General features: G+C 34.4%; 2 protein-coding genes across 3 annotated transcripts; one reads left to right on the top strand and one right to left on the bottom strand.

Moving 5' to 3' along the window:
* Positions 1-958: 958 nt before the first annotated feature.
* LOC130967826 (uncharacterized protein At5g08430-like) lies at positions 959-8,004 on the top strand. Of its 2 annotated transcripts, none has more exons than XM_057892851.1 (11): positions 959-1,208; positions 1,478-1,609; positions 2,068-2,147; positions 2,601-2,806; positions 3,625-4,516; positions 4,950-5,059; positions 5,347-5,406; positions 5,693-5,743; positions 6,169-6,240; positions 6,516-6,909; positions 7,210-8,004. In XM_057892851.1, exons 2-11 carry the CDS (start codon positions 1,515-1,517, stop codon positions 7,641-7,643), a joined length of 2,394 nt encoding a protein of 797 aa, XP_057748834.1. In that variant the 5' UTR covers positions 959-1,208; positions 1,478-1,514; the 3' UTR covers positions 7,644-8,004. The 2 variants fall into 2 exon arrangements, with proteins under 2 accessions (XP_057748834.1, XP_057748836.1); XM_057892853.1 differs by having other exon boundaries at positions 2,601-2,788; positions 7,210-8,003.
* Positions 8,005-8,125: 121 nt separating this feature from the next.
* Positions 8,126-10,676, bottom strand: LOC130969784 (uncharacterized). Its single transcript, XM_057895671.1, has 4 exons — positions 10,441-10,676; positions 9,404-9,484; positions 8,646-8,750; positions 8,126-8,549 (listed from the first exon to the last, which is right to left on the bottom strand). Exons 2-4 carry the CDS (start codon positions 9,446-9,448, stop codon positions 8,451-8,453), a joined length of 249 nt encoding a protein of 82 aa, XP_057751654.1. The 5' UTR covers positions 9,449-9,484; positions 10,441-10,676; the 3' UTR covers positions 8,126-8,450.
* Positions 10,677-10,973: the final 297 nt, after the last annotated feature.

The raw sequence follows: 10,973 nt of genomic DNA, 5'->3' as shown, positions 1-10,973 counted from the left end.
GCCACTCACCCTTAATAAAAATAACCATTCACTTAAGGATAAAAATAATCATCCGCATACTTAATGAATTGAACATCTAACATATTTTAATTATATATAACTAAACTCAATATAATCAAAATAATCATCTACATAAAAATAAAATAACCATCTGTATATCTACTAAAATGACCATCCTAAATTGACCATCAAAATAGAAGAAGATGAATAAATAGAAGAAACTATTATTGTGGTGAAACATAATGTTGAAAGACTAGTCATAACAAAAGCGGCACTGTTATGAATCATAGGGCTCAAATCATGAAAGAAGCTAACCATGCTTGGATCCGAAAAAGAAGAAAAGCATGGTGGTATAATTGGTGAGAAGAGGTTTAAAGGATTGGGAAAAATCGAAGCCGGTTCGGAAGAGAGGCAAAAAAAAAAATAGCAACAGCAACGTTAAGCTGAGCGTCAAAGGGCGAGGCGCATCGGAATGACCAGCGAAGGCGAGGACGGTGTCGGTGGGAGGATGCGGCGGCCTCGGTATGGCCGACGAGAAATTCAGTGACGCGAGATGAGAATCGAAGAAGATGACGGTGAGTTTTAGACATGTATTAGAAGTTACTGTAAGATTAAAAATAACCGTATATAGTGTGAATGGATTTAAATACTAATCTTAATTTTTAAATTTTTAAATTTAAAATTAAATAATTAATTAATGATTTAATTTTTAATTTTAATTTTACTTTTTTTTCAATTTATTGTACATATTATACTCAATTAATATTGGTTTTTAATACTTTTTTTATTATTTAACTATCAACTTAATTTTTTTAGTTTAATAATTCAAAGATTTATTTTATCTCATATTTTTAAATATTAATAATAAAAAACAATAAATTCTAATGATTTGTGTAATCTTTCTACAAAAATATGCTCGGGTTTAAATGTAGTTGATTGTTAATGCGCATCAGGCAGCATGCACTTCACTACCCACCAGTGTGAGTGAGTCCTCTCTCTTCATTCTGTTTTTTGGTGCTCCCAACAAACTACCATCCGTACACTTTTTTTCTTCTTTTTCGGGGGTGTCAGGTATTGACACAACATTCACTCACTCACCATCACTGTTTCGATTTTCGAAGAAGAATAAGAAGAAGAGGAGGAAGATCACACTCTGCGCCACACCATCACTTCAGCTTCAACACGCAAACTCTCTTATACCTCTTAATGTAAGTAAGCTTTGCTCAGCTGGCAACCGTGATTTTTTTCCCCCTTTTTTTGAACAAACCCTCGCATGTTTATTTTCTTAATTTGAATTTCTTTTGCCTTTTCCAATTTGGTGAATGTCATCACTCACATTTGCATGTTTCTCAAAGGTTCATACTTTCTCCAAAAAGAAAAAAAAAAGTTTTTTTTCTTTTCTGGGGCTTGCTTTTAAGTGCAATGCATGATGCGTCCTGGTCTCTTCATTTCTGGTTTCTCCAACTGTGTCTTGTAGAGCACTGGTGATGAACTGAGTTGATACCTGAAATAAGATGGGGAAAAAATCCAAAATTAAAAAGGAGGAAGTTGCTGAAGATTGGTGTTTTGTGTGCAAGGATGGTGGGTTGATGAGGGTGTGCGATTATGGGTAAGTTCAGCAACATAAATTATTTAGATGCTGTTTCATTTTTGTTTTGGTTAAATGAGAATCCATGATTTTGCTCATTTTTTAGCATGCACAAAGTTTTTCCATTACTTTGATGATCCAGGGTTATCAGTGGTTATTTCCGTGCTAAAATAATTGCTTTGATGATTTAGGGTTTTTTCCTTTCTTTTCTTTTTAAATACACCGAGTTTCATCTTTCTTGGTAGTCATTAAGCATAGGAGAAAACTAGAATTTCCTAGTTTGTCTTAATAGTAAATAATAAGTAGTAAACTTTGATATTGTAGTATACTTGGAAATATCTGATATAGTGTAACCAAGCACATCACTGTCACTAGTATGCTTGTTAATGATGATGAAGCTGGATTAGGAACATTTTACAAAGGTACACTTTGTTCTGTGAGTAACTTTCATTTTGATGGTTAATCCATGTTTCTTGTAGGGATTGCCTTAAATCTTATCATCCTTCTTGTGTGAAGGAAGATGATTCCTTTTTGGAGGCTGACACAAATTTTACTTGTGGTAAGCTGCTTCACTTTATCTCTATGGTCTATATAAGGTATTCGAACACATTTCTTTCTTTCTTTAGTTATTCATTTTTTTTCAAATGGTACATATTCTTGCAATGGATTCCAACATGAAGATGTCATTTCCTACCATAATATTTTAATCTGCAGATGCTTATGTCTAACTCAATCTTTACCATCGAACTTGCGTATCTTGAATATCTCAGACGTCCTTTAAAACATTTGGTATTCGATACGTCTTAAACCTTCATAGATGGCATATGTTATGTATTTTATTTTCTTAACGAGGTGGTAGTCTGGCAGAGCTTTGTGTTATTGAAGAACATGTCTTTATTGTCATGAGGAAATGTGCTTTCTTGTATGCTTGGCAATTCATTTGAGATGGTAAGCTAAAATGTATGTTAGTCCATTCGGCATTAAATGACTTCCAGACAAATTCTTTTTGCAGATTCACATATCTGCTCACTTTGCCAGAAAGCCTCCAAGTTTAGATGCTTTTGCTGCCCAAATGCTGTTTGTGGGCGTTGCCTATGTGATGCTGAGTTTGTAGTTATCAATGGGACCAAAGGACTCTGTCATCACTGCATAAAACTTGCAATACTAATTGAAGAAAATGTTGACATTGATTCTGATGGAGTAAGATATAGCCCCAAGGTCCTAACTAGTATTTAGAATCCTAAAATTTTTTGATACTTAAGAAAGGAAGAAATCTTAAAATGTTTGAAAACAAAGTTAACAAAAGGTCCATTTGTTTCTTTTTGTGTGTTTTTAGTTTTTTACATTTTAGAATGTGTTTATACTAATTATGCAGGATTTTTATGCTGAGACAATAATAATGCAGCCTTTAAAAGGGATGCATTATTGGCTTATTGTTTTAGGGTGCGGTTGTTTCTGATTTTTTATTTTTCAAAGTGATTTTACAACTCAATTTTTTTATATAGTTGAAAAAAGCTGAAAATTAATTTTAATCAAAAGCTATAGAAGTATGTGAAACTGATTTTTTCAGTAAAAGAAAAAGGGCTGAAACAAACTCACCCTTAATGTGAAACAGGAACTAACTCGATACAATATATTTATATTCATATGGCTTACATGAAAGGAGATTTAGTATCCAAAATCTTACATTTTGTAGAAATTACAAAAGTCTCAGTTTTATATTAAACTTTAAGTAGGGAATTATTGTATTGAATCTTGGATTGAACTCTGACATGAACAAAAAGTTTCATGCGGCTGAATAAAATTCTGATGCAACTCTTGTGGAATTTACCTTGTAATGCAACAAGTTTAATATTTTTCTCATTGATCATAAAAAAAGTGTGCTATTTGATCCCCCCCCCCCCCCCCTTTCCTTTTTCTTTTCCTCCTCTCTCGCACATTCTCATCTGGTATGATTTCCGATCAATTTTATCTCTTATTCTTGTATGGTTTTCTTGTCACATATATTTTTATGTGTTTTTTCCCCCTAATAACAGGGAAAGGTGGACTTCAAAGATCCCAGTACATATGAATGCTTATTTTCAGAATATTATGAAAATATAAAACGAAAGGAAGGGCTGAAGTCACAGCACGTTTCTAAAGCACATAAGGTCCTGAAGAGTGGTAAAAACTTGAAGTCCGTTGTTGGTCTAGACGAAATTGGTGAAGGGGAAGATGATATTGGAGAATCTGATGGGAGTGACTTTATAGTTTCTGACGATGATCTGTATAACACTGCTGGAGTTAAACACGCGAAGAAAAAGAAGAGGTGCGTCAAAAAGAAAAAATCAATAAATGGAAAGCTGAAAGATAAGCAAATGGAGTTTATTGGATGGTGTTCAAGAATTCTCATGGATTTTCTTCAGAGTGTTGGTAAAGACACGAGCAGGGAATTTTCTGAACAAGAGGTTGCTTCTATCATCATGGACTACTGCAAAGAGAACAAGCTTTTCGACCCCGAGAAGAAGAGAAAGGTGGTTTGTGATGTACAATTAAGGTCTTTACTTGGGAGGAAATCAGTGAATAGGAACAGTATATATAAGCTTCTCGCAAAGCATTTTTCTGATAACTCTGAGGACATGGAGGTTGATACCAGTATTACTTCAGAAGATAGGGATACCAATGAACGATTGAATCTTTCAAGGAAGAGAAAATTGATTTCGAGTACACAGTCTCATAAGAATGTAGATTTAGAAGAGCAGAAAAGCTGTTTTGCAGCCATTGTCAGTGCAAACCTCAAGCTTGTGTATCTGAAGAGAAGTTTAGTCGAAGAACTTTTGAAGCAACCAGAAAAATTTGATTGCAAAGTGATTGGAAGTTTTGTAAGAGTCAGAACTAATCCATATGAAATATTTCAGAGAAACCCACATAAGCTTGAGCAAGTACTAGGTAATTGTTTTTGGGATGGCCAGAAGTTACTGGTCACAGAGGGACAGCCTTCTGATTTATTTATTTTTAATGCAATCATAGTGGTTACTAGTTAATTTTACTGTATGTAAAACGTTAGTACTCTACCTAAGGTCATTGTTTGATTATCTTATTTCTAGAGTGCTCTCATATAAATGCATTGAAGGTATGTTCTATAGTGAAGAGCTGCAGAAGATTGCTTATGGTAAAATATGCAAGAAAAAGATAACTAATAATTTAAAGAACAAGAACTATTGGGAAATGAATATAAAATGAGGTATAACATCTAAATCTTTGATCACAATATTTGTTCCCTAATAGCATAGCACATTGCTGCAGAATGTTGATTCCTTTTACTGGCTAGCAGATATTACAATATGCATATGTTGACTTTCTGTGTCTGCATCAACCACAGGAATAAACAGACCAAAGAATGATGAAATCAACAGAGAGATTCTGCTTACACTTTCAAATGAGCTAAATGATGTACCTATTTTGAAAGTTTCAGATGATGACTTTACAGAGGTATTAATACTGTTCTAAGTTCTATCAGGACTTCCTGCTGATATTACCCCCAATTTTGGATATATTGGAGCAAAATAAGTAACAATTTCTTAATGAAATCAGTTTTTTCATATTTTCTTGGACACCTAGTTATTTAGAATAGTTAGTTGATTGTAACAAGGTGGATTAGTTAGTTTTGTTTGCAACTGTTACAAGAAATTGTGCCTAGTTTTCAGGTTTAAGCTACATAGTCAGCAATGATCCTAGTTTGTATGTTCATAATTATTGACATACAGCATTATTTGCAGGAAGAATGTAAAGATCTGTGCGAGAGAATGAGAAATGGCTTGCTCAAACAGCCTACTGTAGTAAGTTTCCTGTGTATCACTGATGTAAATCATAGGGAAGCTGGAAGAGGCATTCATACCCGTAGCTTCTGGAAAATAGATGCTTTTCTACATTTAGGGCCATTTGTCTATTTCGTAATTTCTAGTTATGGTTGGTCTCTTCGAACCCATATTTTTAGCTGTTTCACCACTTGTGGTTTGAGCAGTAGGGTTCTGGTGAATAAGAGTTTGACTTGAAAAATCATGTAATTGATCAGATTAATAGAGTAATGTAGAGAGATAATAACCGCCTCATTATGTTTCACAGCTGGAGCTGGATCAGAAAGCCAGGAGTCTGCATGAGGATATAATAAGACATGTATGTATCATATCGACTTTACGGGTTTTCTCTATCCCTTTTCTATTGTAAAGATAAAATTCAATATTTTTCAAATTGGAATTTTGTGTAGCCTAGCAATTAGAAAGGGTCTATGCTTTCGTAAAATAGATTGCAACAGATGCTATGCATGAGCTTAAATTTAACAAAGGAAATAGTTTAGTTTATATTTTCAGAAGTTGTTTGGTCAAAACTTATGCTAGTGCATAACTGAATCAAGAATACTACAAGGCTACAATTAATGGAAGTCTCATCTCACTTTTGCACATTCCAGCGGGTGCTAAACCTATTAGGCTGGCAATTTTGTAATTTTCCCTTTAAATTATCATTTTAACTTTTGTGCTTAATCTTCATTTTTCGAATAGCATGTGATGTTATTTGTCTTTCTATTCTGCTATATGTGACAGTGGATCCCAAGGGAGATAAAATTGTTACAAAATCGCATTGCTCTGGCCAATGAAAAGGGATGGAGGAAAGAATATCCTTTCATGATAATATTGGATTGTTACCTTAGAATAGCAATTAAAGGCCAAATATATATGCATTGTTACCCAGTTTAAAGCTGGATCAAGTATATCCAGTGCTCTTGGTAATGTCCAAACGAGCATTGTAAAAAACAATTCCTCTTCTCCTCCCAAGATAAAATGTAAGCTGGAAATCTATTACTGTTGTTTTGATTTGAATTCATTGTTTTCTATTATCTAATATTATAGGTTTGATTAGACATTGTGGCCCTTAACCATATTCCTGTACACTTTTTGAGTACATGGACCGAAAAACAAAGCTTGAGACTCCATCAGAACAATCACGCTTATTAAGTGATATTCCAAAAGTAATACCTGAAACAGTTGATGTTAAATCGTCACCGGAAGCTTCCCCAAGAAAAGATGGCATTGAGCAAAATGACTTGTTGGAGTTCGCCATAGGAGAGACTCATAATTCTATTGGACTCGATTCCAACCACAATGGTTTTGCTTCTCACTTGAATAGATCGTCACGGGAAGGTTCCCCAAGGAAAGATGACATTGAGCAAAATGACTTGTTGGAGTTCGCTGTAGGAGAGACTCATAATTCTATTGGACTCGATTTCAAACACAATGGTTTTGCTTCACTCTTGAATGGTAGAACAGATATTACAGGTTTACCAGGTTTTCCTTTGTACTCCCTCCTTACTTTGTATGCTTATTGAGTCCTCTGAACTAATTTATTTTGTTCGTTCTAAACTGCACAAATTTGAGCCGATTTCTACTCCATGTTTTCAAGAATCTGATACACATTTTAATTTGGTCACCGTGATTAATTAGAATTACATGCGTCTTTGAAATGTTTTCTGTTATTTCATTCTTATATTTAATCCACTGTTAACTACTTAGATTGAGCAACCTTTAGATCTATATACACGTTTTTTCCTCATGTAAAAGTGACTTTTGTATTCTTCATTATGATAGATGGCAGAATGCTGAATGTAACTTTGAGTGCTACACAGACAATGAAGGAAAAGCAAAGCGTTTCAGTTGCTAACTCTGTTGAGGCAGGTATGAAGGGCAAACAGGATACAAGTACGCCGACCGCAAAACACAAAGTTCAAAATTCCATTCCACATGTTATTGTGTTGAGTGATGATGACGAAGAAGATGCAAATATTACTGATATTACGGCAAGAAGACAGGTGGTGGAGAATCCTGAGATTCCCGTTTGGCATTGCCTGACCCCTAAGGGTGAAAGAGTAGGAGCAGGCCCCTATTCAATGTCTATACTCAAACGTTGGAGCGAAATGCCCTCTTGCACTGTAGGACAATTTAAGGTCTGGAAGGCAGGTCAGAGTGAAGAAGAGGCAATATTTCTCACTGATGCTCTTCGCAGACATTTCCCCACCATCTAAGCTAAATTCCTTAGGTTTTTTGCATCACCATTGTTAATATATAGTTACATTTTGAGTTTTCAACACAGGTGCTTGTGTTTTGGTGTTTTTTTGTTTTTTTTTTTTTTTGTTGGGTCCGGGGAGGAGGAGGGGGAGTAGCGACAGATTGACAGATGAGGGTGGGAACTATCTGGAGAAATATGTCGGATGAAAAAATGTCAAATTTGGTTTCTTCATGGTTCTTTAAAGGCCTCATCCTTTTTGGCTTTAAAATACTAGTCTTAAGAAACCAGCTGTGTAATTATGCATCATAAACACTAATGGGGGAAGTAATTGAAGTTCAAGTTTGATCGTCAAACCCTAGTGAAGCGTCTCAAACTATAAATCATTAAGAAATTCATACAAATCCTATGCCTGATTATGTCATAGTGTTGGATGCCAAAAAGTCTTCCCTTAGATAAAAATGCATACAAAATAAAAAAGAACATAACTACACATCAAGATTTCAAAACTGATGAATGTCTCTTTTATAATTTATTATTATATATTCTCTTAAGGCAACTAAGAAGTCAAAATCAATTGTCATAAGCAACATATAACATGCCAAGAATAGGCACTATAACTTCTCAATTCATTATCCTAATAGAACTTTGAACTCTTAGGTAGAATCTAAACAGGATGTTTTGCTCATGTTCAAAGTTAAAATAATTGAGCTACATACATATTGATTCATCAAAAACAGCAAGTAGACAAATATTTGATACACCATATATTCTTTTGAAGGCGGCAAAATGTATATTATATCAAGCTGGTACGAAGTTATTTGTTCTATTGACTGCCACTTACAGCATTTTCTTTCCTAAAAGCTCGGAGTTGTTCTTTAAACTTCTTGCTCTCTTCAAAGTTGGCCTTTCGCTTCAAAGCTTTCTGTTAAAACACATCCACAATCATCAGAAACAATGGGAAAACAAGATAAAACAAATGGGGCAGTTTTTTCGGAGAAAAAATGAATGAAATGCTCACTTCTTGTCTAAAACAGCGATCCAGCTTTATTTTCAAATCTGTACATTCACCAAAGAATTTTCCAACAGGGTGCTCCACATGACACTTTTGGAACTGCTCAATAATCTGCACAAATACTGGCTCACAAGTCACAACACTGTCTAAAATAAGATTTCTAGCAACAGTTACTTGTCATCATATTTGCAGGACCAATAAAATAATTTTCCTTTAACACCAGTGGAAAAGAATAGAGATTAAAAAGAGATTTCCAAATTTATGACGATTTTGCCTTCTCTTCCGAAGTCAAAATGTAGACTCACACGGCAAGGAAAAGTGGCAAGGAGGAAGGGAAAGTTCGATGAAGAATGACAACTAAGGCAGCATCATCCTTGGAAAAAATCTCTCCAGCTTTAGCACATTCTAATCTTCCATAAATTAGGTTGTTACATATAAGAAAAAGGTCATGCTTTGTTTCATTCATAGATTACTACATCAGCTATTGCATAAAAAAGATGCATTGAAAGTTAGCCATAGTAATAACTCAGAATATGGCAGGAAACACAATTTTTCTCTTCCTCTCCTAGCAGTTAAGAATTTACTTACCCAATATATTAAGCAACAGGAGTCTTGTGTTTGGGAACAAAAGTCCTACAACTAACTACGATTATTCTATGTCATAGGAATTAACACAAAACAAATCAAAACAACCACACTAGTAATACATTCAATACTATATCTAACAAACAAAAAGCAACAACTGATTAACAAAATAAACTCACTTCAGCACACATCGGGTGCTTGTGTAACGTTAAAGGAGGATGCATGCTCTCAAACAAATGAACCAGTAGCGCCAACCTACCCTGCAACACGAACACCCCATTGTTATATTCATTCGTGAATGAGTACTATAATTGGAAAATTGGAACAACTCAATGGAAACCAATCGGAAAAGAATAGAACTTCGAAATTTATAACTACCAAAGATTAGAATATAACGAGAACCAACAAAGATGGAAATATGGAATAGATCATAATGAAATCCAACATGCATATATATCTAAAGATGGGAACTTTGAAACCTAGGTATAGCTGAAAATTATATTTAAGGGGTGATGCGAAAAATTGGACTTTCATTGTTGTAGAGAAGTTGGAAGACTCAAATCACTAAATGTGAAAGAAATGGGTTGAGTTGATAATAATGTTTGAACTATTATCAACATAGCTGATAATGATAACACAATCATTTCTGCATGAGAATATAACAAGACATGTAAGTAATCCCTTTTCTATTATAAAGAGAAAATTCAATATTATTCAAATTGCAATTTCGTGCACTATCAATCAGACATGGTCTATGCTTTCGTAAAATAGATAGCAACAGATGCCATCCATAAGCATAAACTTAACAAAGGAAATAGTGTACTTTATATTTTCAAAAGTTGAATGGTCAAAACTTACACTAATGTATAACTGATGTGAGATAACTACAAGGCTACAATTTACAGAACTCTCATATCACTTTTGCACATGCCAGCAGGGCTAAACCTATAGGCTTTCAATTTGTAATGTTTTCTATTATTTCATTCTTATATTTAATCCAGTATGTTAACTTAATAATTGAGCAACCATTAGATTTGTACACACCTCGTGTAAACCTATCCTTTTAATAGAAAGGGCTTAGGGTCCAAGTACAAGATCAAAGCTTTTAATATGATACCAGCTTGATTTTCTTATTAAGATTAATTATTATATATATGATCTCAATTGCCGTTGAGCATAACAGAAACAGAAACAAATCACAGCGGAGAAGGCCTACCTGAACTGACGTAACGGCGGAGCAGAGAAGCAGGAGAGGAGAGCGATGCTCCCTCGACCAGAGCACCAACGAGCTTCGGCGACTGGATCAGCAGACTCGCGTACGGCTGCGCGGAGAGCGACGGAGTCAAGGCGGAGACGGAGGAAGTGCGAGTGAGAAACTGAGAATGCAGAGCGAGGAAGGCGGCGAGGCTGAGGAAGACTTGTTTTATTTTTATTTTTTTTGGGCAAAAATACATTAGTTTTTTTTTTTTTTTACTTAAATAAGCTAAAATATTTTATTAAATGTGACCTAAAGTATTTTATTACATAAATTAATTAAAATACTTTTTCTCCTTGTCGAGTAGTTCTACTATATTCAATATTTTCTTTTTCTTATATTTGGTTAGCATAAATATTTGAGTGACTAATTTGATTCTGGTTTATTTTGTGGAATAACAACACGACTTTTTTTTTTAAATAATTTATTTCGGTTCGTCTTCTATTTCTATTATATAATACGGCGATCTTGTGGGTATTTTTCTGTTAATTCTG

Source organism: Arachis stenosperma, chromosome 3 (assembly GCF_014773155.1).
Source record: "Arachis stenosperma cultivar V10309 chromosome 3, arast.V10309.gnm1.PFL2, whole genome shotgun sequence".
Lineage (NCBI taxonomy): Eukaryota > Viridiplantae > Streptophyta > Magnoliopsida > Fabales > Fabaceae > Arachis > Arachis stenosperma.
The sequence above is the reverse complement of the archived record's forward strand: the minus strand, read 5'-3'. Positions and strand labels throughout refer to the sequence as shown.